General features: G+C 39.9%; 2 protein-coding genes across 16 annotated transcripts in view; one reads left to right on the forward strand and one right to left on the reverse strand.

The window, feature by feature from the left end:
* Positions 1 to 2033, forward strand: part of AADAT (aminoadipate aminotransferase) — a 66074-nt gene extending 64041 nt beyond the window's left edge. For all 6 annotated transcript variants that reach the window (XM_083833608.1, XM_083833604.1, XM_083833603.1 and 3 more), the window contains exons 13-14: positions 609 to 710; positions 1896 to 2033. In XM_083833608.1, the coding sequence (XP_083689734.1) occupies positions 609 to 710; positions 1896 to 1934 (141 nt within the window). In that variant the 3' untranslated portion in view covers positions 1935 to 2033. The remainder of the gene's footprint in view (positions 1 to 608; positions 711 to 1895) is intronic.
* Positions 1 to 26634, reverse strand: part of LOC310898447 (uncharacterized protein) — a gene marked incomplete at its 5' end in the record, with an annotated part of 290282 nt that overhangs the window by 173793 nt on the left and 89855 nt on the right. For 2 of the 10 annotated variants that reach the window (XM_083833592.1, XM_083833598.1), the window contains one exon: positions 11046 to 11997. The exons of 4 other annotated variants lie outside the window; for them this stretch is intronic. 4 more of the 10 variants (XM_083833590.1, XM_083833599.1, XM_083833600.1 and 1 more) reach the window with 4 other exon arrangements.

Raw genomic sequence — 26634 nt, forward strand, 5'->3', positions numbered from 1 at the left:
TGATGTTAAATGAGGAAAGGATAAAATAAATTTACCATATCTATCCCCACGTATGCACACACATAAAAGTGAAGGAACTTGAGTGCACAATCATCAAGTCTCTGAGTCACAACTGTCACATAATGTCGTGACTCAATAAAATATTTTCTTGTCTATATTCAAATGTTGATATTTAATCAGCTTAAATTTAAATCATATATAATATATATGATATATATATATTATACTAATATAGTGGGCAGCCATCATTGATACAGAAATATATCTTCTTAATAAGAGAAATTAAGTGTGATTTTGTTTCTACAATCTATAAGAGGCAACACCGTGCACTGAGTAAACTACATCCCACCGCACTGGTACATCTAAACATTGTGATAACAAGCCAGACCTTGTTACCAACCAGCCTAAGAGCTCTCTGTTTTTTTTTTTTTTATTAAAGTCTGATGCCAGTTTCCATATTTTTAGCTTCCTGTTTTGAAGAGGCAGAAAATATTTAGCCACATTCTGATATCAGTGTTTCAACAGTGAGCCTTCTAAAATTTAATATAATATACTGTTTTAAAACCATACAAGTGGTTATACCTAGGTGTCTAATCACTTTTTCTTAGGTGTTACTTGTTCCTGGAAGAGCATTCAATATCAATAGTTCAGAGCCTAGTTCTTATGTCAGAGCTTCCTTCTCTCTATCTTCTCCAGCCCAGATGGATCTGGTAAGTGAGAGGAATTTTTTTTTTATTTATTTTCTTTTCAAGAACAGTTTCTCACATTAACGATGTTCCCTTATTTTTAAATACTTACTTCTTATGCATATTCTTATTTGCCTAATGTAGTTGTTTTAGTACTTACACAGTAAGCCAGTACTTCTAAAGCAGTATTAGCTGTTTCTTATGCAAGATACTCGTATGGAAATTACCTGAAAGGTACCAAATTTTTAGGACCACTTGATTTTTTTCTGTGTATCTCATACATGCAGATTCTCACACTTAATCAACCCAGATATTATTCAGAAAGTTTTTAATGAAGTCAGAGTAAGTTTTGCTGTTTGTCTTAGCACTAGGAAGCATCATGTGTCTTTATTTTCCAGGTTGTCCATTCTTGAGACTGAATTACCTTTTTTGTATATGTTGTCAGTCCTTCATAAGAAAGAATATTGTTTTTCTTTCCTACAATTCACATACATGTTGCATTTCATTTCTCAGGAATCTATGTATTTTACAAATGTTTTGGATGTTATTTGGCTGTATCTGTAAAATCAGTGGAGAGAAAGACTAGGATATATTTATTTGTGCAGATTTAATACTCCTTTGATTCAGGTGCTTGCAAGTTCAGTATTTGGAGTTTCATTTTCATTCAGTTACAAATATTTGTAACAGATGGGTGTTTCTATTGTCCTTCTCTTTCTTCTTCTGTATTTATTCCTTCTTCATGAAAGTAATTCATAACCATACTACTGACAGTCAAATTGTATCTTGCTGACATTGTATTACATGTTTCCCCACTGAACTGTTCTTTTTCTCTTAACTTTGGAGCCTCTAGGCTCTTCTACTGGCTTAAAAGAGATACACTTCTAAGGATCACTAGTTGTATTAAAAGTACAACTCGTTAGCTGCAGTTGAACTCTGAATAATCATTGAACATCACTATGCATAGTCTTTTTTTTTCAGAAAGCCCTACCTTTTGTTTTCTATCAGATTAGTGGAAGCTTTATCTAGTCACAATATGATTCAAGGCCCATATACGTTGTTAAAAAAGTAAAACAGAGAATATCAGCCGAATTTGGCAGTATAAAACTGTGAGTTCATATATTGTTAGGGTAGTTTTAGTAGCTTTACAGATTTACTGTTTATTTAAGTAATGCTGGAGTATGAATGAGAACTATCTTTGTATCATTGCAGGCTTTCAAGAGACTGGCTGACCTTATAAAAGAAGCTTGATGGAAAAGCTGAACAGAGCTCATACAGCAATCAAAAATATCTCCAGAAAATATTTGTTAACACTTGTATTTCATCAGAATACTTTAAAAACAAGTACAACACTGTGGTTGTTTCCTTAGATTCCTTTGGATTGCTTTTCATTCTTTCATTTTTATTTCTATTTTTTAGCTGAAACAATTTGCCTTTTTTTATGACAGGACATTACATTACTAGATTTATTCCAATTCAAAAACATTTTATATAGTTAAGAACAAAATATTCTGTTGTTGTTTCCTGTCAAATCCATAGTATTGTTAGATTTTATTTGTTGGGTTTTTTTTTTGTTTGTTTGTTTCTTCGCTTTTGTTTTCTGTTTGGGTTGGGAAGCAGGGAAATCAGTTACTTAGGAAGTTACACCTGAGGTGGTCTTAAGCATTATTTCTTAATCCTAGCTGATACATTCCTGCAACACCTTAAGTTGGAGTTGTTTTTGTGTGCCACTTTCCGTCTTGGCTCACTGTACAGTATCTAGTTTTGAAGATTTGAAGATCAATATTTACTTTTACTAAAGTTTGGTCAGATAAAAATGATGTAAGGATGTTTTAAATTTGAAACTGACAAAATCAGGGTATAAGTAAAACAACTTTACTTAATGACTCTGCAGCCCAAGCCACATCTCTAGGTTTCCCTCCGATCCTCGCTGCAAGCTGGTGCTGTGGCTGAAGCCAGCCCCAGCACAGAGTCCCTTGGGGTGGCACAGCACCGGGGGGAGTCTGCAGTCCCAAAGCTGCTCCCAGGGCACCAACACCATCTTCAAAGTTGCAAATCTTTCAAGATGAATCTCTCCATTTTTACACTTTTTGGTGGCGCTGATGGAGGTCCAAACTAACAGCGTCCTCTCTACAGTGCTGCTTAACAGCGAGTTTTCAGCTTTCAACTCAGTTTCCTAACCACATGTAGCGATTTTGAAAGCTCAGACATTTCTATCATCAATAAAACAATTTTTATCTCACGTTCAATTTAGAAAATCATTTTATACAATAGAATGAGCTGACGTGTCTATTTAATTAAAATAATATAGTTGTTGTATTTTACAGAGGAATAAATGAGAATGTCATTTAAGACTGATTAGAGCTCTCAGGCAAATACTATTGCCATTGTTAAGCCAGACCCGAATAAGAAAAATGTAATCAAAATATCATTATTAAGCAAGCCTTACATTGGTGATGTGTTCAATAATACTCTTCAACATTCAGAGCTCTAAATGATTATCTAGTTGAATGTAAGGAAAATGCAATCCCATTTGCTGCACATCAGATGTTTTTACTATCAGCTAATTTAATTTGCAGAGAGCTTGGTTTTCTTTCCCTGACTGTGGTGAACCATCTAAAATTAAATTAATATCCTGAACAATGCAAAGTGAACAATGGTAGTGAAATCTTATATGCACATGCTGTTTAACTGAACTTCATACTACAGTTTCTGGTCTCCCGGGACACAGGATTCACTGTGATTAAATGCTCCTGGAGGAAGGCATTTAGATACAAAAAGAAAATGCCAGGCAGCAGATTCACATGGAAATGATCAGGTAATGAAGGTTTTGTTAGTGCTCTTTTTCCCTTTATATTTCAGCCCTCCAAAAGCAAATAGCCACTTTTATTAATAGCTGGATTTAGAGATCTGATGCAAGTAGCACAATCTACTGTTGGGGAAGAGAGGGCACAGGGGGAAGGAGAGGGCTCCATTTTGTAAGCACATCTCTGGTGCTACCGAGGTAGGGGCAGCAATGGCTGTGGAAGGGTTTGCAGCAACGCCACAGAGAGCAGCCTGAGGTGCTCAGCTCCGAGCAGGCTGGAGCTCCAGACACTTTTCTGAGTGGAAAATTGTTTGCACTTGCTGTCGTACCTACACTTCTGTTCCATTGCATTTTCAGACCTTTGGTAGACAAAAAATGCCTAGAAATTCTGGACAACTAGCCACTATACATGACCCCAGTGATTGTACAAGGACTGTGAATTTCAGCACGTTCTATACATACCACTTGTGCATGTGTTGTTGCACACATACAGACTCACTGTGTGGCATGTCACACTTCTGCTTTGGGAGTTGTACAGGTGTAGCAAGGGGGTGCAATTTTTCCCAGCAAGGACGGAAATATTAACTTTGATAACTCCAACATAATTCCCAAATTTCTGCGTAAATTACATGTGCAAATTTTACGTCCACACAGGTCATTGATCAGAAGGAAAATACACGCCTCTACTTCAAAATGAGAGCCTCCCAGCATGAATCTGATTTGTGAATAATTGGGGGACTGCGGGAAAACTTACGGGGAATTCATTAGAAGAGAGAATTTATGTCCATTTACAGTTATGACAATTCTTATGCTAAACTGTAAGCATACAGAGAATTACTTCATCCAACCGAATGCATCCATGAGTATCAGCGGTGGTATGCAGGAATTTACAGGACATGTTGTGGAAAACATTTGGCTTAGTTTTGGGGGATTGTCCCATAAATTCTGAACATAAATTTCATTTTAAACTTTATTCTTCAATAATGGTTTGCTCTGTGTAGAACCTTGTATTTTAAAACCTTGTGGCCTGTAGATCTGCAGTACTTTCAATTCTGCCTGTGCAGTCCATATTCTGATACGCTGGAGTAAATATTTAAAAGATCTCCACCGAGCTGTGGTGGTTCATGTCCTAATCTGCCCTGTTTGCTTTATTATTTAATAGCAGTTTTCAAGCAGCCCACTGTAGGCTATGTCTTAGGTGGGAAGAGGATGATTGCAGCGCTTGAACTGTAACCATTCTGAGTGAAAAGCACTCTGCAAATACAAAGAAACATACATTTTCATTCTTCTAACATTGCTATTAGGAATGCCAGTACCTCAGTTTTCTCATAATAGCAGCTGTGGAGGCTTTTGTGTCACCCTGCAAAGCTCATATATCACTATATAAGGATAAGGATCTTGCTGATTCTTTTTGAGAATGAGTATCCCAGAGATGTGTTAACAAATCTGACTGGTGCTAAAAGATTACCTGCTAGTTATACAGAATTTGGAAAATACATTCAAAATTATATTTTGTTTTACTTTCAAATTAAATAATATCTGGATTGATATAGCAAATGAATATGCTATGATGTGACCTGGAAAAAATAACAAGGTATTTCAGTTTCTTGACTTAAATAGAACTTTGAACTTTATCTTTCACTGTATTTGGCTAATAATGAACTTTGAACATAAAAGGTTTAAAAGAGGATTTTCCTGCACTTTCCTCCAAAAAATCAGGCACTAACAGATGTAGAATACCATTGGCCTGGCCCAGGATTTTCGTTCCTGGATATTGAATGCTGCAATTCGCATCCACATCCAGCTTGAGACGCCAGCTCTAAAACCTTTCTAGTGTCCAGGTACGTTAGCAGATACGAAATGTGATCTTTTCAGTGCATATCACCACTCCTGTAGCCACTAAGGACTTGATGGAGCATCTGTGTGCTCCGTAGTTCTGGAATAACCACCAGAAGGTGCATCAGCATTTGACAGAGCATCAGCAGAGTCGCTGAAGCACAATGCTTGACATTCGTGGGTCCTCTCATACATGTCTCCTGAAAACATCTCCCTGATTTGTGCCATTTTAAGAACTGGTCCTGTAGTGTTTTCATTTCAAGTTTTTCTGAAGCAAAGGGCAAGAAATGGAAAAAACAAAACAAAACAAAAAACAATACATTAAGAGTAATTATGAGGGGAAATTATGTTATTAATATTTACAAACTTTTTAAACTGGCTTATTTACTAGATGTTGCTCTGGGAATCCATCTGTACTAATGTCAGTTTATGAAGGCAACAATGTACATATCTGCATCTGAATAATTCACATCAGTCAATGAGATTCATCATTTTTATAGCTGAGGTTTAAAACTGGTCAGATGAATTTCTAAGGTTCCTTTTTCCTTCTATTGATCCTAAAGGGAGCTTACAGTGACTCACTTCATTACAGAGGTATATATTTTAGCTATCAAAAACTCTGTGCAAAGAACCACATCTTCCATTGCTCTTTTCATGATACCAGATTTTTGCTGTTCTTACACAGGAGATCTCCTGTTAGAGCTGTGTATTAATGACAGCCTAATGGAAGTTTTTGGAAATTATTAAAGTATTTTGTTTGTTTCCTTGGATAATGAAAGCAGATAAAAAACAGTGGATTTGGTGGTAATACAACTAACTCACCAACATTTCTGTTAGTGGAAGCTGACATACTGATACATGTCTGTTATTTTTCCGTCTGGCTAAATGCTGCTCCAGAATAGTGGCCAAGAAATACTCTACAATATGCAGATAGCTGTGGTTCTCAGCACTGTGTGTTTTCTTCTCCTGGCTATAACTCTATTCCAGTCACACTGTTAAGCCCATACATACAGTCATCTTTGCAATTAAAGGTACCTTTTTGTAGCAGGCCTGAAGAGTTCTCTTTTTTCTTTAGTTGAGATTTATTAAAAATATAATTGGGCCTTTTAACTGACCGCAGAACTTTTATTATCAGCACAGTTCTACAAATAGAGATCTCAGAGACATTTGGGGATTTTCACACAGGTGTGTACCCATGCACAAATAAGAATGGAACACTTTTCCTTTTTATCCATGCCAACTCTGCTTTCTTGCATGAGGTTAAACAGGAGCAGGGTTACAGAGCTGTCAGAACAGAAGGACCTGCAGAAAGAACACTATGCCAGTAAAAGAAAATTTTAAAGGAACAAAGCTTTTTCTGTCAAGTCTTACACTATTAAGGACATGGTCCATAACGCCTCTGTTAAAAGAGCATGAATATGTAGAGCCTTGGGGTTCACATTAAAGGACAAAATGTGCTGGAAAGCAATGAGTGGTTTCAAACTAAAGTGTTGTTTACTGCTCCGACAAAGAAGCAGAAGGATAAATCATTTTAGTTAGTCTCCAGGAGATAATATTTAGATAGAGCTTAATCCACAAAACTGCAGTTCTACCACTCAAAATGTGGACAAGATCACTAAGTGGAAAGGCAGCATTCAAGTTATTAAGCAGGAATAATGATATTTCTTTCTTGGGTATTATTATAACAACTTCTTCACACATGGAAATGAGATTTCCTTAAGCTTGTAGCTAAGTGATCTGTTTGCACTGCTATATAACATGCTTCATTTCCATTGCTGAAACTGTCATTAGTTAGATAGAAGACAAAGTAACAGCAAACATGAACTTCATCTTCCCAAAGGGGAGGTCTCCAAGCATCTGCCGCTTGGAACATTACCTGTCAGACCAAGAAGGGAAGGAAGAGCTAACAAAGCTTCTGTAACTTTCTTACAAACTCAGCAACATCTTCCTGAGATCCAACTCCCAACAATACCAAAGTCCATGGAAGTGCAAACAAGATGGAGCAAAGTAGCAACAGCTATTTTCATAAACTGTGCTCAGCTCAGAAACATTTAAACCAATGTCATTTTTCCAAAAGTCTTAGCATCCTGTACTAGACAGATAATTTACTTATGAGCACACTGTTTGACCATTAATATCAACTGTGTGACTTTAACTTGCACTACCCTGTTGCGTCTTTTGAGCTGTGAAGTGTACAAAAGATTTTAGCATTCTGGTTTCAGCCAGCCTGTAAGGTGACCTGATACCATGTTTGAGAAGCAAAGTGGAAAACTGAAGTGTTGAGTTTTGGGGGTTTCCATGAAGTTTTGGCATTTCAGAATAGGGAAAACAGCAGTATTGTTTTAATTTTGTTTAGGAGCAGTGTCTTTCCCTGAGAGTTCCACCGAGTAGCCTACAACCCAAGCATTAAAAAGTGTAAGTATAAATGTCAAGGGCTTTGTGATCTCTTCATCATTTCAAATGATACAGAATGAGTTAATCCAATTGAATGTGTGCAAGTTATCTTAGTAATGGCCAAGAGATTGGGAGAAAGAAATGTTAACATACGCATGCTGACAGAAAAAAATAATAACAAAATAAAATGATGAGATATAATACAACAAACAAGCTATACTTACGGTTTATTTCACAAACTGGAGCTAATGCCATACTATTGAAAAAGAAAGAAAATTTATATAAGGATTATCAGAAACGTTTGTACTTGACTATTATTTCAACTAGTTTCCACCAGTCTGCTAAAACTGTGATGTGATATCCCTAGTAGTCCACAGGCCATTCTATATACATCCGTTTGATGCAATGGAATGCTTTAAAAAGGAAAATAGATTGGAAATTGCTTGACACTATTTCTAAGAAACTGTTTTGTTGTTGTTGTTTTCTCGCATGTTTTTAATTACAGTCTCAAAATTTCCCTCATCTTGAATCCCAGCAAAATCACAGATACAGAATTCTGCTCTTGTTTGGTTCTTGTTTGGTTCCTGACAGTGGAAAAAGAAAACTCATGTTTTCAGAAAGTGTCTGATCTGTAGAGGTATTGGAAGGAACAGCAGCTAAGGAGAAATAATTCTATGTATTTAAGCTATAACATAAATGGAAAGTCAAAGAACAATATACATTGATTCCTTTAAAATTATTTTTATAGCTCAAAAGTTATTTTTATAACACATTTTATACAGCCAATTATCTCAAATTAATGTACATCTTTAAGGAAGCTATTGCAGTATGTTAATTCTGAAGTACTTTGTTCTCTGGTCATGCATTTAATGGTAGCACAGATCCTGTTTATTACATATAATCTTCCTTCAGCGTGCATCTCTGGGCCAGATGGACCAAGGCATAGTGCTGCTGAACACGAATTAGCCCTGGATGAACAGATGCATCTGATAATGCTGTTCATCAAAAGGTGTTTGAAATGTATTCTGGGGCCCTATTTTTCTCTCAATCTCATCTGAAAATAGAATATTTTATTTTCTCCACAGGACAGTGTCAAAGCAGATTTGGTTTGCTTTGGTTTGAGGTGGTAAACAGGTCAACTTCTGCAACAGCTATAACTTGAGGAAGGTGGTTTTGCACTTGTCTATTAATTGCCTTTATTATTCACTGAAGCTATGTGTACTCCTATTTGAGAGACCACCTTACTTCAAGGACTTTTCAAGTGAATTTAAGAGCAGGTGGCACCTTTAATTCTTGTACTCCTCAGCTTTTTGTTGCCAAGGTCTGGCAAGTATCATCTGTTAATATCAAATAGCACAGGTTTTAATTAGAATGCATTTCGGGACCCAGGTTCAACATTTACAAAACAAGTGCTCCCTTAACAACAGCTAACACTGTTGCCAGCCTAAGGACTACACTGCTTCACTATCTAGTTTATACAGACAGATTAAGTAGACCAAAAAAAAGGAAAAAAAAAAAAAAAGATCAATATAAGGGTGAATATAATTAGGGAAAGAGAAAACATAACTAAATGCTTTACGGGAAAGGTTCCAAAAACACGGAGTGGAACGCTAGCATCTGATGCAGTATTTCTACAGCAGAAACGTGGGTGCAGTTTTTCACCAACTGATTTATGAGCAATGTATTAGATCTACTGCAAACAAAGGAGTCATCATCCTATTAACAAGAGAAAGAAAAAGATCAGGAATGACCAGGAGTTAAACACTGAGAGCATAGAGCATCCAGATGATGGGAAGCATCAGGGAGCTGGAGCTAATTCAGTGAAGACCGAAGCGAGGCAGCACAGGGTCTGTCCCATCACACAGTTCCAAGCGAGCAGGTGTGCCTCCTCCAGGCTGTGCAACCTGGGAATAGGATTTCTTCGGTTTACATTCAGATTCTCATTCTCCAAAATATTTCCAGGAACTAGAGAAAATGCCTTAATGAACCAAAGGCCTGGGCTCATAGTGAAGTAATGAAACTTACTGCCTTTTCCTAAACAAAAACGTTACAGGGTTATCCTCTCCCTATTTTGGCTGTTTAGGATTATCAAAGAATTTCCATAAAGAGACAAAACAAACATCTTCAGTAAGCGAGTTTTCAGAGAAACAATGTATGGATATAAACTATTGTATATTTCTTTTACTTCAGAGTTTGCAGTCCTTCCAAGATAGGCAAATATAAAGAATCCACCTTGCTCCATAGAAAACAGTAGATAACCCGGGAGTAAGACCTGAGGCAAACAGAAACTGCAGATTTTGGGGCAGGGAAGGATCTGGAGGAAAATAGTATTGCAGCCACTACCTGAGCAAACACAGGAAACCAGGAGTAGCATGCACCCCAGGGCAAAGCTAGGTGCAAAACTTAAGATGTTTTCAAAGTACACAGATGATTGGGATGAAACGGTGTGTATGAAATAATCTGTTACCACTGAATTTCCTTTTGACACATAGAGATAAAAAGGCCCTCCTAGATTGGGAATATAATTCACAAATAATTATTTATGAAAACAAGCTTTTTATGAAGCATGCATTCCCCCTCTGTCTTTCCTTCTGCCTCATTCCTGCTGGCTTGTTTTCTACTGAAGCTGTTTTTATGTTTGAATCGCTCATCCCATGTTTTATTAACATGGTTGCTAAAAGAGATACAGCAGTTCCTCTGAGCTGATAGTTCTGCTTATGTGCTCTTTTGTAAACCAAGACACATGATCAAATCCCAAGGTGTTATTTGGTAGCTGTGATTCTTTGCTGAAATTTTCCCTTGGTAACTGTTGGGTGATGTGATCTTTTCTGAACTCCCAATTGTTTGCTAAACGGAGTGAGTTTTTCTAATCTGTACAAAATGTAACTTTGTCTGTCTTGTGGCAAAAAATATTTCTAATGTCTACTACCCTGTCTCAGTAGAAATTATTTTTGGTCTCTCTTTTTTTTTTTTTCTGTCATTTTTCCAGAATGATCCTTTATCCACCTGTTTTCTTTGCAAAAAGGAAGATCCTTTTCTGCCTATGTATATATTCTCTGTAGGAACATCTAATTCGCCAGTGGAATTTTAAAGGAATAAAAATGGTACAGAAGGGACAGGTCTCTGGAGCACTGAAATGGCAGAGCTGCACATGTGAGTCACCACAGCTGGCACTGAAATTTGCGTACAGCTGTAGAGCAGTGCTAATCTGTGCCAGAGGATGGGAGGACAGAGAGGACATGGGAAAGGAGGAACCTCTCCACTTGGCTGCGTATTATACTGCCACGTAGACAACTAGCAAGCAGAGTGCTTTGCAATTGGACTGCCAGAGAGGTTGGTGCTGCATTCTGAAATGAACATTATACATTCATAAAGCAAGCAAGGAATTAAAATATGGCCAAATTATACTTCTTATGATTAAAAAATAGTAATAATCTATCAGGTAATCATTTTCTGGAAATCTTTTTTTCAAAGGCAGACGTGCAAGAAAACCATGCCCTTCCAGCTGGAAAGTAACACACAGGATGCCCAGAAAAATTAAGCAGATTTCTGTCCTTTGAAGCTTTTTCTTCTTCTCCCAACAGCCAGGATAATTATCCCTTGTCAAAGTTCTTAGGGAGAACTGTTGCTTTGCAATTCTTGGTAAACCAAGATGGAGTCTTTTTATAATGTATAATGTAGTTTAAATTGTACCATGTCAGGAGACTAGAATTTAAAATTACATGAAACTCCATCCTTTTCCTCGTGTACAAGAGGCAGTTAGATACAAACCACAGAGAGGACTCAGCTACTGAACAGAGAGAGGAGACAGTTGCTGACACCGCTGAATACAGAACTTTCTCCAGCAAGGTCACGGCCACATCGGTAAATTTTGCTGCTATAAATTTTATTGACTTTCAGTTTCTGATAACACTAAGTGAAAGCACACCAAACTCTGGCATTGCGCCACAAGAGACTGTTTTATTCCGACAGTCAAAATCCTCAGTTTGCTGAGTCACTGAAAACTTGCAGCGATAAGTCTGTGCAAATGAAAGGCACCTTTAATCAATGACAAAGTTGTAATACAACTTTGACCAGACTTAAGTTTCTTTTCTGTGCTTCCTAGGAGGACCTAGACTCCATCACCTGCACAGCTCCAAGGGCAGCAAACAGCCTCCTCAGCATTCAGGAATTAACCCCAGATGTGCAGAAGAGGATCCTATTGCGGAGGAAACCAGGATCTCATCAGCTCCATGTGCCTTTGTAAACTCAGAAATCTCCAGAGGAAATACACCAGATCTGAAAAGTGGAACAAAGAGGTCAAAGGTGTCAAACTTCAGTGCACCACTTCATCTGTATGCAGAGTATTTGCTGCTAGGTCTCCCCAGAATGTGTTCAGAGGTCTTCCTTTTTTCTCAGTCGGTGTATGTGATTGCACACACAAGACAAACGCTCAGTTATAACAGTTCTATTCAGCATGCTTCAAAAATTTGTCAGGCTCAAACTAAAGACAGAAACATTTTCCTTTCCAAAGACAAAGATAAATTCTCTTCAGGTGTTTACCAGAAGATACACAGAAAGCTAAGTTCCCCTGTACCACTCAAAATGGTAGCAATGCACTGGAGTTTCACTGAGTACTGACCATAAACAAGAGATACACCAGGTGCCAAATGGGAAAATCACAGCAGAGCTTTCACCCAGAAAAAGGACTCGTGAGATGAAACATAAAATAATTTATAGAGCCAGAATATAACTCAGAGAGAAAAATATTGATTTTGCACATGCAGGTGTTAGAAGGCACTCCATTCCCTCCAGCCCATAACCATCCCTCAATTTCAGTCGTGACTGTATGCTGAGGGGAACAAAAGAGCTCCAGGAGCAATAAAATTTAATTACACTAGTTCTTGTTCCACTGTCACTGATCACACTGCCTCTTCTCTTTGGTGATATGAAAAGAATATATATAGAAAATAGGTCCTTTTTGAGAATGGCTTTCTTCTTGCTTGCAAGCCTTCAATTTCCTTACAGCAGGAGACGACCCACATTACATTCTTCAGTAAGAATACAAAAGTACTTGCTTGTGGTTTTTACTATTCCTGTCACAATTTTCCTTTCACAAGAAGCAGTGCATTTTCTTCTGTCCCAGCTAACATATATAACTAGTCAAATATACGGGAAGAGTCCTCTGCTTTAAAAAAAAAAGCTAGGGGAAGGGTGTCGAGCCTATCAGGCTGCCTTGACAATTCTGCCGGTTAACAAAATATTCATCCTGAGTGCTTCCTTTAGCCCAGGCAGCACACTTGATAGCAAGGGGTTACATGCACTGTAAAGGATGCTGATTTCACACTCCTTTCCTCAAGGATCCCAGCAGGTAGACTTCGTCAAGCTGGCTGGAGAAACTCCATTGACTCATCACTGGACTTGCCTTAAAATTCAGCTTCCCTGAATCTCTGCTCCCATAGACAGCTCAGCACAGTGAGTTTCTTCTGAAATTTACCTGACCCTTCACAGAGATACAAAGGCAGAGGTTGCTGCCTTATTAGCCCAGAAAGGCCAGACAAAATTTGTTACCAATTTTACTTTCTTAATTAAACGGAAGGAATATATTTTTTTCTTTACATTTTGTTCCATCCAGGCTATTTTTAAACAAATATTAAAAGCTTAAGATAACACCTTGTCTTTCCATAGACATTGATGGTCAAGTAGTTAAGATTAATTCTTTTTCTAAAATCACCTCTGCAGCGTAAGCACAGCTTCAGAAGGTTTTCTCATGTTACAAACTTCCAGAACATGTTTGTGATTTCTGTACTAGTCAACTGAATGACAAGCCTCAACTCATCAATATCCTTTGCTGAAAAAAATCTTTGCATGCTGAAAGGTCAAGCACTGCATAAAGCAACCCTCTAGTTATGTAGTTGAGATCAGTGGAGGACCAGTACCTCATTACACAGGTCTAAAAACATCTTCCTGCTTTCCCTGGTGCCACACACCTGAGCTGTATGTCCTCTGCAGTGCTTCACAGTCACATGGCTGGTTTTGACAGTCCTTCTCCCTGACAAGTCCTTGAGGAATCAACCACTGATCTTTCTAGATTCAACTATGAGTCACTAATGAGTGGCCTCTTACTGATTATACTTTAAAAAAACAAATGTATAGACGTGTGGTTCCTCTGGAGTTTGTCCTTGGCAAGCAGGCTTTGTACTACTTAGCAAAGGCAAAGAACCAAATAGGCATCACCCCTCAGTCCATCGACAAAACCTTATGCTCTGTGGACATGATGATTCCTTCTGTATTTAAATTTTACTTGTCATGATTGATGATAAAGCAAATTAAGGCAGAATTACTTCACATACTGTGCAAGGTGCAGATGACATAATAGAAGACAATAATTTAACAAAGATCATTACAAATGCAGTGACTCATCAGGTTTCCAAAATGTGATGAAATGCATGAGCAGATTCTAACAAAACAAAAACACAGTCTAATATAAACTGCCGTAGACTATGTATTTGTTTTGATGCTTTTCTTTTCAGTAGGTTGAGACAAAACTTTATTAATAGGGCTCAAGTTAACAGAGGCACATGCATGCTTTGGCTACGCACACCAACACGTTCACATGGGCGAGTACTAGCGTGTAATCACAATGACTTTTTAAAAACAAACAAACAAAGCTTTTGTCTCAACCTGTATACAACATCAGAGCAAAATTAAGGAAAAGTACCTGTTTTCAGGTAAGCAGGTGAACTACGCCATGCCTGGCTTCAGAAGTCCAGCTGGATGTAGGCACGCAACGTGTTGGTAGACCCAGAAAAAGTATTTTATTTCCAAGACATTCTTCACAAAAAAAAAAATGTACATTTACCCATAGCTTAAATATTTTTATTCTATAGTTTGGAATATTGAGACACAAAAATAGTTGCTTGTCCAAAGTTTCTGAGGATGCCTGTGGCAGAGGTGGAAACCTAGACATTTTGACTTTCAGGTTCTCTGATTCAGCCACAAGACCTTCCTCACTGTTATCAGTGGTGCGTTATAGACCAAAGTTTATTAGTGGTCTATAGACCATTACGGAGCACATGTAAAAGACAACAGAATTTGGCCCTGCCTTTTAGTTTAGTTTTAGATCGTACTATGAGAACCAGCTATCCTCCAAGGGTTGCCTACTGGATGTGGGCAGGCTGGCCAGTTAGCCAGGAAGATTTTCCAGTAATTAGGCAAGGGTTATTTCAGCCCCCCCCCCCTTTTTTTTTTTTTGCCAGATCACTTCCTTCCAAAGCCAGGCATTCAATTAACCCATCAGCTGCCACTGTTTGGCCACCAACTTTGTTGTTTTTTTACAGCTTTCATGAAGAAACTTCAAAGAACATGGGAAAAAAATAGAGTCAGAAGAAGTTCCCTCTAAGATAGTGCTTAAGATTGATTTCCAATGAAATTATGGCTGAACACAACAGGGAGGGTACTCAGGAATGACGTCTCTGTGACTGATTCATGTCTTTGCTGCTCTTTGAAATCAAGAGCATTGATTTTTTTATACTTCTACTTGGGTTTGCCTCCAGCGTCCTGGGATGATCCAGGGCCCAGAAGGATACAGCACTTGACACAGCAGGCAAACAGCTGAAAGGTCAGTGCACACAGGGTGCGTCTGTAGCATCTCTGCTGCTGCTGTATTTGCCAAGATCCAAGCAAATTCAAAGGAAATGATATTTGAGCAGTGCTTACCTGTAGTTCCAGCTCAGCCTCATGAAAAATACTAATCAGCATTAATTTACATTTACACATTCATACAGATTCACACAGATTCACAGATTTCTCTAGGTTGGAAGAGACCTCAAGATCATCGAGTCCAACCTCCGACCTAACACTAAGTACTCCACTAAACCATATCCCTAAGCTCTACATACGGAGCAATCCGCAGCATCTGAGTTTTTCCACGCTTTCTTCAGCAGGCTCACTGGAAGCAAACACTCGGTTTCTCCCTAATCTGGTGGCTCCACCCAGTCCCACATGTACACGTGTTGTGGTGACACAAACTGGCACTGACACCCAGCACAGCCTGGCCACCTCTGTGTAACCAACTTGTCAGCAAGGCTTGATGGCATTAGCAGAAGCAAATGCTACCTTGTACCCCAGCCTTAACGCCAGCCTTTTCCCCAGCTTTGTCATTTAAGCCCCAAAGCAAAAGGTGGCCCAGAAACCGAATTTAGCGTCATTTCTCGAGTCAGTCTGAAAAAAATCAGTGCCTTAATCCTTTTTTTTTTTTTAATCTCATCCACAGCCCTACCTACATCCCAGTCTCACCTCCATCTTTCACAGAGTAATTTCCTAGCCTGCTGGTGAGCTTCCAGCTGACACACAGGACAGAGGCTCTGTTTTCCCTCGCACAAAGCCTCTTTACCCTGGAGCTCCATCAGCTTGACTCCCCACTCTAGCCCCAGCCTTCACATCCCCATTCTTTCTCTCCATCATCTCTCCAACTGAGATCACGCAGTTTCATCTCACACTTCTTCTAGGCCAGCTAGATATTAGAACTAGGATTATGGCACCGTTTAGGATTGTTTTTCAGGTTTGCATAAATCATGGTTTTACTTGGTCTGACCTCTCACCTTCCCGCCAGACAAAGCTAATCATAGCCTAAAAACTGCTTTAGGATCCCAGTGTAAACACGGCTCAGTGCTTTATGCCTGAAATCTAAAAAGCTTCCCTGGTAACCTGCCACGAATTCAAGCTTTACATTTCTTCTTTTATCTTTGGAGCCTAAGCCCTACCTTACCCCTGTCTGCTACCCAGTGACCCAACCTCCTATCTCAGAGCCCATCTCCCTGTGACACTGGATTATGCCATCTCACAGTTTATTTTAGCAGGGCCTGTTAATTACAGTTAATTATTACACAGGTTTATACATTTACATAAGCAACCTCTAACTTTATGCAAAATATGTTTACTTTCCTCAGGACGCTTAAACCTTAATTTAGGAGGAAACGTCAGGAGTACCAGCCTTTCTGATCTGCCTATCTTGCAGAAAAGCGTGTCTTTTATTAAGGCAGAAGCACTGCGAAGAGAACTTTGTACAAATTAAAATGCTCAAAGCTTGACAGGAATCAGAGGGTTTCTCTGAGTTTAGATGAAAATTAACTTATTTTTCTTGCAGTAGGGATAGAGTGATGTTTTAGAGATGAGACAATGTCTGCTGTGCCCATGTGCTGTCTCATATTACTCTGGATTTCACGCTTCCATTTATATTATAGCATCAGAGCACATTATTGCCTAACTGCAAGGTAATTACTGGAAAGGTTTCATGAGGTAAGACTATTCTGATCTGATAAGAAACTGTCTTTTTGTTTTTTTTTTTTCTGCCTACATCATAGCAAGCGTCTAACAAGACTAAATTATAACTGAGAGCAGCTGGTAATAGTTGCAGATGTAATCAGTTAGCAGCAGCCCTGAGCCACAAAATCAAACGAAGGGAAGAGGTGATGCAGCAATCTGCCCATCCTCAGAAGTGAGAGTCTGCATATGTACACTTACACGCACACGCAACCGAAATGCATAGAGAAGGTCTAGCATAAGCCTTTCTGGCTCTAAACTTACAGGTCACACTCACTGTAACACCTCACCATGCTGAAGGAAATGAGCCCAGCAGAGAAGCACTTCTTCACCCGCAGCACAAAGTCACCTCTGCTCCGAGCCCTGGGGCCACTTCCCCTGAAAGAGGCAGATGCTAAGGACTGCACCTGGATGAGCTCCAGGACAATTTTCACAGGTTTCTGAACAGGAGAGTCAGGGAGATTTCAGCCAGGAGCCAATCCTGGAAGTGACACCTTACCACTCATCTTCAGTGAGCATCTAGCACAAAAAAAAAAAAAAAAAAAAAAAAAAAAAAAAGAGGCAAAAATCAGGGAGCCTAACTCTCCCAGGACATCACATCACAGATTTTAACTGATACCTGCAGTGTTACCCGAAGCTACCATGGAGCAAGGTGCAGGCAGGAAGGAGCTGGGACTGAAGCCCATTGGATTGCAGCGTCCACAAAGTGGGCGACTCGTCTGCTGCAGCAACGTCACGGGGCTCCAAAGACAAAGCATCCTTGGCTCTGCCAGGGGCTGTCCTGCTGTCTGTCAAAGGCCAGCAACTGGAAGCAGTGCCAGTGAAATCTTGTGCCTAGCAGGGATATAAAAATATTCTGAGCACTGCTGAGAGCTGAAGCTTCACAGAGAGGGAAGCACCTGAAGGGACCTAGCTTTGGAGCATCACGCTGATGATGGGAAGCAACTGCACTCTGCTGCGTGCCCAACGCCCATATCTCTGTTGGTAAGTCATAACTTTTCCAGTCAGAGCATAAAACATAAGCTAATTAGATTGTTTTGGTTTGTTTTTAATCCAAATTACTGCTCTTGGCAGAGAACTGAGGAGGTGGAAATGGTCAGTAACTCACAGGCCGTTCTCAGAAGAGGAGAGTTGTGAGCCTGTCCTGCTGCCCTGGGTGGCACGAGCTGCTTGCCTCGAGGATGGTTTGTGTGACGAGGAGTGTCTGAAATGCACTGCTAAGGCAACTGAACGCTGGTTTGCAGGCTGTGAGTTCATACATAGGCTGTGCAGGACAGAGTACAAAGAATTCATTTCCTTCAGAGAGATATTTATGATATGAGCGTCTATCCCTACCGCTTAAACAGGTGAAAAAATAAGTTATGCAAGGCATGTCTCACTAAACCTGCTGGACTTTTCTTTTTAAAAATTGACATAAATATTAAAGCTAATTAGAAAGCTTTCTGTCTGCATCAAACGGCCCTACAGTGTGGGCTTACATTCAGAGCATAGGTTTACTCACAGGTAATTACTTGAGATGTATATGTTCCCAGAAGTTGTTTTGTGATGCTGTCTGTTTTATTTTAAAAACAATTGCTGTGCAAAATTGACCTGGTGATCTAGATCTTCCTCAAAACACTGTTTAGCTTCTTTGGCAAGGAGCAGAAAATGGACAGGAATGAAATAAACCCTCTGAGGGAATAATTATTATTCAAACAGCTGCAAATGCTGATAATCTGAGGCATTACCTATATAAACTTGCTAGGAAGAATAATCTGAGGCCTGAAATTCTCCCTTGAATGTTTTTGGCCTACGTTTGCTTTGACTCTGTCAATGAGCCTACAGCCCACCACTGAAGCAATTCTTTGGTATAAATGCAGAAAGCAACATGTGAAGTTAGCAGGCCTTTAACTGAAAGGTGCCAGTCACAGGCAGGCTGTCTGGAAAGAGGATGCACGGTTTTAAAGTTACAGCTTTCATGGAGAAATATGTGGTAACCTGGTACCACGACTTACTGCAAATAAACAATTTAGCAGCAGCCACAGACTGCAAAGTCAAATGATGGGAAGAGACGAGGTACCAAGCTGCCAGGCTCTGAACAGGAGTCTAGAGGGTCTACACATGTACACAGATATGCTGAACAGAAAAGGATCAAAGTAGTGTGACTGTTCCCAGTGCAAGTTAAGAAAGCATTTCCGCATTTCTCTACCTTTTGTTTCAGTATGCGTCTGCTAGTAATGGAGAATAAATATGTTTTTATTATTTTATTTTTTTAAAGCGTTTTATGTAAAACAAGCATTGATTAAGTCATTCTGAATGGCACACATCGCTGATTTGCAATGATCATTGATGGACAGAGGGAAACCTAACCCCGGCTGAAGGAAAAGAGAGAATCGCTTGGTCATCACACAAAACATGGCCACAAAAAATGTGTAGTAAATTACAATACTGGAGATGAAACCTTGCCCATCCTGAAACTACTTTCAGTATGACAGTGTTGGAGAGCGCAGGATCAATAAAACATCATTTGTATCTTTTCTTTTGCCAGGCTTGGCAGCGTAGAGTCATCCTTCCACTGGAATGGTTTTGTGGATTACAATTAAGGAAATCTCCAAAACACAACAGCTGATCATGGAGGAAGCCATGGAGAGAGGAGTAAGTGAAACTATTGAAGGAAAGATGTTTTCTTTTTCTGCACCGTGTTTACCCATATGGTGAATTTTTCTTGTTCTGAGTATGCTGCGAGTCATGTGATATTTTCTTTCACAGGACAATAAAATTGCAAGGAGTAGGAAGGGGGAACCATATGAGCATTATAAGGATTTGGGTCTGATCTATTATTTGCATACCTTTTCCTTTGGGAATGTAATACAGTAAGATTGCACTAAATGAGACGGACACAGATGCCCACAAAGAAGAATACTTGGCTCCCTGTCTGTGTACAAAAGCCAGCACTGGTGGATCTTTGTACCAATACCTCTTACCTATAACCTAAAATGGTTCTACCAATTCTTTTCCCTGCACCTCTACAGATTTTACATGATGAGCAAAGATATCATTGCAGACATAATAAGATTAGTAAAACTGGAGTGTTAACTTCCAGAAATGTTACAGGTTTTACATTAAAAAATGTGGAACACTAGATAAAGAATAAATATAATATTATAAGGACACTAGAAGCCACGAAGTCTTCTAATTGAGTGACCACAGTCGGGTATTCAAAAATGCTGTCTCTAATGACAGCATTTCAAATTCAGCCCCAGTGAAACCTGGCTTGCACCTTAGATGTAAGTACAAAACAATGTATGTACTCAGACTATAGACAATTTAAAATTGGAACTTGGTTCTTGGAAGCCCCCAAAACTCCTTTACCAATTAAATTTTTTATATATAAACACTTGGGAACATTATACAACTTACAAACACATTAAAAAAAAAAAGTAAAAAAGTAAACTAGAAAAAAACTTTAGAGTGGAGGAAAAAAAAAACAGCTGTTCTAAAGTCTAAGATATATCCTTGGCTTTCTTTACATCTTAAATTTTTGTTCTAATATTGAGTTCCCTCGTTACCAAGGCATTGTCTTACTTACTTTCTTACAGGACAAAACTATACACCCATTCCTAATCCTACAGTCACTATGGATCACTTTTCAATCAGCAAAAAGGACTTTACAGGAGTTTTCTAGATATCCTATAAATCCTCCTTCACTATTATACTGTCACAGGATGTTCATACAATAAGCAAAGCAGCATATAACTCTTCCTCCACTACTGAACAGAGATAATACTTCCACAAAATAGAAACACCTCAATTATTTCTGTAAATAGTTGTATGGTTTCTTTGCCAGAATCTACTCCAAAATACTTGCAGTTACTTATGTGAAGCTCTGTCAGGCTCAGATTTAGCTTCTGACACAAGAAGGCAAGATCTCCATAGATGGCTGAGAAGGGATAGCCCATACACCTAAACTTGTCAGAAAAAAAAAAAAAAAATCAGTGCTGTGAGGGCTGTGAGGGATCTAAAGCTTGTGACTGAAATTCTTAATTTTCATCCCGCTGAATCCCATTAAATCCTTCTTACTTTTGTTTTCCTTCACATGCGAATGATTTGTTTTAAACAACAGCTGAGTTCCCCAGTCTCATAAGCTGACACTTAGCAGAGGTTGGACTGCACCACTCTCAGATATTTACAGCCACTTCCCAATCATCTGGCAACTTTGACTTTGTTTCCATGTTCCCACTGGAGCTGGCTCATACACCCACCAAAATGTGTTCATTTCCTCTAAACCTGCTGTTTGGCTTATACTCATTTAAATGAAGAAATTATAGTTTTTCACAGCTCCTGCTAGCCATGATCTCTTGCCCATCAGTCTGAAGGGAACAGCATCATTTGTTTCTGTAATGAAATAACATAGATGAATTTCACAGCCCTGTGTTAAGTGCTCCTGACACTTAAAAAATTGAAGTGGATGACACAACGCTTAGCCTTGCAGAGGATTCAATACTGACAGCTAGCAGCTTGGCCCCCAGTGCTCCCCTGCAGCTCCCCCAAACCAGACAGCTCGGGGAAGGTCAACCAGCCTCGCTGATGGGTGCCCCGCTGACGGGATCATCTCTGCAGGTCACTATTTACAGGAATTTCTTGTTCACATCTAGATTAAGTCTGGCATTTTCTCTTGCACATCTGCCAATGACTTCTTGCCAAGGCAGTCAACCAAGTTCCATTCCCAAAAGCATAATTTTTTTAATCAGATATATTAAAATCAGTAATCTGATTTATAAGTATTTTCCCCCTTTTGCAGTACATTTTTTTAAGAACTGTAAGACTGCAGAAAGCTAAAGGTAAGTGGAAATCCTCTCCTCCCCTTTGCTGCAGAAAAATAAACTTTTTATGTCCTCAGGGTACAAGAGACTGCTGCATGCACTGAGACATTTAAATAAATTCTGCTGAGCCCACATATCGCCCACCAGCTTGGTACTCCTGGCCCATTTTTTGCTGGTCCATGATAACTCTGCAGTTAGTTATTTATAGCCTATAACCACATCTGACATTGTCACAACATTATAGCCAATTCTGTTCTCTTTGAGCCTGGATCAGTGTAATTCCAGGAGAGATGCAGGAGAGATGCCAGGTAGCAGTGAGATTATCTCTAGCTGCTAAAAAGTCTCTTAAAAGCTTACAGCTAGTATGTGATCCTGCATGTCAGTAATTACATGAGGATGAGTCAAAAAGACCAAAGAAGTAGCATCCTGAACAGAATCAGAAACAGCTTCTGCTTGTTCAAGTTCACCATAGTATTGGAATGATGGATATACAGTGTAGGTATTTTTGCAACTTGCCTATGCAACGTTGCCTTTGCAAAGTAGATAACATCTTCATTTTAAAGCTGGGAGCTTAGAGAGTAAAATCCAGAGTGGATTATTCCCTCCTAGAAGCACTTCCTTTTGGCCGCTGTGGTGGTTTTACTCGGGTGGGCGGCCGAGCTCCACCACAACCGCTCTCTCACTCCCCCTCCTCAAAGAGGAACGGGGAGAAAATACGATGAAAAGGGTTCAAGGGTTGAGATAAGGACGGGGAGATCGCGAAGTAATTATTGTGACAGGCAAAACAGACTCAGCGTAGGGAGATAGTAAGATTTATTGCCTATTACTAACAAGCTAGAGAAGCGAGAAACAAAGGAAAGAAACCAAAAGCACCTTCCCCCCTTCCACCTCCTCCCCCCAAGCAGCGCAGGAGAACGGGGGAACGGGGGTTATGGTCAGTCTGTAGCGCTTCTTCACCGCAGCTCCTTCTCGGTCACTCTCGTCCCCTGTGCTGTGGGGTCCCTCCCACGGGATGCAGTCCTTGCTGAACTGATCCGGCGTGGGCTGCCCACATGCAGCAGCTCTTCAAGAACTGCTCCAGATATGGGTCCGTACCACGGGGTCCATCCCTCAGGAGCGAACTGCTCCAACCTGGATCCCCCACGGGCAGCAGCTCCTGCCACGTCACCTGCTCCTGCGTGGTCTCCTCTCCACGGGCTGCAGCTCCGGCCCGGAATCTGCTCCGGCAGGGGTCTTCCACAGGCCGCAGCCTCCTCCAGGCCACATCCACCTGCTCCACCACGGTCTACTCCATGGGCTGCAGGGTGGAACCCTGCTCCACCGTGGTACTCCATGGGCTGCAGGGGGACAGCCTGCTTCACCATGGTCCTCACCACAGGCCGCAGGGGACTTCTGCTCCGGCGCCTGGAGCACCTCTCCCCCTCCTTCTTCACTGACCTTGGCGCCTGCAAGGCTGTTCCTCACTCCTCTCACTCTCCCAGCTGCTGTGTGGTGCAGCGTGTTTTTTTCCATGTCTTAAATATGCTCTCACAGAGGTGCAAAACATCGCTTATTGGCTCAGCTCTGGTCAGCAGTGGGGCCCTTACCTAACATGGGGCAGCTTCTAGATCCTTCTCACAGAAGCCACCCCTATGGCCCCCTGCTACCAAAACCTTGCCACATAAACCCACTACAGCCACACAAAGGGATCTGCAGCCCCAGGCTAGGAACCCCACAGCCTGACTGAAAAGGTGATGGATACAGGGGTGTGGAGCAAATCCCCAAACTAGCAGAGGCGGTTTGCTTTCAATTGGCAGCAGTGGAGCTATGTTAGAGGGGGGATGCAGTGGTTTACACTGCGCAACACAGCTGTGTACCAAAAAGCAAAGTAATGGCATATGCTTAACTTTCTCTCTGTCCTTACGTGCCAACCCAAAAAGCCACCTATTTTTACCCCATCACCAATGTGTGCTTATTTTCGTTATTTGTAGACAGCTGGATTCATTTTTACAGCACTGGCAAGTTTGTAATTGTTAATGCCTGTTGACTTGGAGCTGTACAGGTTACTGCTGCCCAGCTTTCTGAGCCCTTTGATGCAAAGCTCGTGGTGCAGGTGAGATGAGCAGGCAGAGCCAGCACTGGGTTTCTGCGGAGCAAGACCACCCGAGGGAAGGGAACAAACACAAAGTGACATATCTGTGCAGTTCTCCTGGTACACTTCAGAGTTTCCATATGCTTTTCTCCAGAGCTGAACCGCGTATCTCCTGCTCATGCATGATTTGTGTCTCTCACCACACTGCTTTCAGAGATACTGTCAGTGTGTTTGCCGATTCTGGGTGTTGGAGACTGTCCCAGGCAAGCAGAAATGGTGCTCATTTCTCCCTGGCTCCCTCAGACTGGATTATTCAGTTCATTTCAGAGCAGTGTTGTTGCACAAAGAAAATACTTCAGACACTGACAAACAGCTGCATTAAAGTACATATTCTGAAGGACAGAACATCAGCCTACAGGCCACCCTAAATGGGCAGACAAGTCAGTTGTTACTTGAGAGGACAAAGGCTTTGAGTGCCATCAAGCAGAATGGCATGGAGGGGAGCAGATGGAAAGAAAGCCTGATGTTTTTAACACATGAATTGGCACTACTGCTGAAAGCCCTTACCAGTGCAGTATTGCACTTTGATATTAGCATTCAGTACAATAGTTGCTGATATTTGGCCTAAATCAGCTCCATCTTTTCTTATTTATGACACTTGACTTTTCCACTTCTCCCTATACCTTCAACAGCAGGTGCTTAGGGAACTGTCAGAAATTGTAAGATAAATTGTATGAAGAGATCAAAACAAAATTCTCTTACAAACTGGCATTTTTTGAAACCTGTGCTTATTAATGTATAGAAATTGTGGCCTTAATTTCACATAAAAAATAATAATTATTAAAAAAAAGTTGCAATATCACCTTCAGTAACTACAAGGAACAGACAATAACTCCAAATATCCAAATAATAATACTTTACACAGTGTATACAAATGACAGAACATCCAGCAAGGACCTCCTAAAGTATCTCTATCATCTAACTATGAAGACACTACCTGCATGTTACTGGTGTATAAACTGTAGCTCAGGGCAAAGACCTTAAGAGATTTGCTTAAGGACACCCACCTTGCTGAGAGCCTGGGATTTCAGAGCGTCCAGCCCCCTGGGTGTATGACTTAGCACTGCTGCCTCTTTGTGTGACCAAAATGTGTAATGATTTTGTTTCCTTTTTAACAAGCGTGTTTGTATTCCTCAATAAACAGTTCAGGAAGCCCAGTGAGAAAGCACTACCTGCTATTTGGCACTGTCATTACTATGTCAGCCATACAGGTTTGTAATACTAAAGAAAGTGGCTGCATACACTCAGTGTCATCATACAGTTTATCTAGCGCTCCTAGATCTTAAAATATGAAAGAGCAGACTCATGAGGATTCATTCTATATTCTTTACATAAAATCTGAACATTTGCAGTGCTCCAGGCATGGCATGTGGGGGAGATGACAACTACGAGTGCAGCATGCAACCCCCCAGCAGAACCCCTACACTACATACCACTACAGGGGATCTAAGTAAGTCCGATGCACTTGGCCTTACTCTACATAAAGAAAAGTTAAATTCTTATTGCAGTGCACAGTCTCTTTTCCTTATCATGTTGCTGATTTTTTTAACAAAGTCATTTCAAAACAGAAGGTTTAATTGTGAAAATGTCATCATAAACTATTTCTGAGCAGAAGTTACAGGAAATACCCCCACAGCCCAACAGAGGGAGTTTGATTTGTCTTTATGGGAATGAATGGCATTTGAGTGAATGACTATTTAATTTGTACATTTTAAAAGTCTTGGTTGAGTTTAAAACCAGTAGATATTTAACAGCTGTCCAATTCATTTAATGACCAATTTGTATTTTCCAAAGAAAATATGAATACTGTTTCATCTAATACATCCTTATTTCTTATATAAATTATTCATAAATACTGTATTTATTATCAAATAAAGTTTTCACCTTTATGATTAAATACTGTATGATTTAATAAGACATTCTGTATACATGGTAAATGAACAGTCTATGGACTGACATTTTCCAGCAGTTTCAAAAATTAGCTTTCTAAATGTATTAAGCTGTTCTCAGGACTCCAGAAATAAACTCCTCAGGCAAAATTACTTACCTTTAATCTAACCATAAGCACCAGAGTGGAAGTGTTTTATTTTTTCTAAGCTGAAAACACTTTCAACAACCACTTATCATCAATACATGAGCACTGATGACATAAATAAACCACGCATTTGCCCATATAATATATGTACATATGTATATATATATTATATGTGTGTATATATATATTACAGGTATATATAAAACTATACATAAACATAGATTTGGGGGAACCAAAAAAAGGACATGTCTATATCCTAGATCTGAATGTTTTCAAAATTTACCTTTCTTGTCTTGTAACACTGGGTTTGAAACTAAGCGCGCTTCAGACCAGACACTGAGTGCACTAAAACTTACTACAGGTGTGGCACTAAAATTTAACTCCAGTTGTGGCTGGAACCAAGAGATATGCAAAGAGGAACAAATTACCCACATTCCCAGCAGCCAGTTCCACCAGGAAGGGTTACTGCCGGGAGGCTGGCCAGGTGGATACTCTGCTCTGCTCTTCCTGTTTTTCAAAGTTTAGTACATCCATATGCTCTGAACACTACACAGGTAGCTTTCGGAGACAAAAGTTACCCTATTTAACTCTGCAACAATGAAAATTTTGACAGTCTATGAGTCTTGGAATTCGTAGCAATTTGA

The sequence above is a fragment of the Anser anser genome (genome assembly GCF_964211835.1).
Source record: "Anser anser genome assembly, chromosome: 4".
NCBI lineage: Eukaryota > Metazoa > Chordata > Aves > Anseriformes > Anatidae > Anser > Anser anser.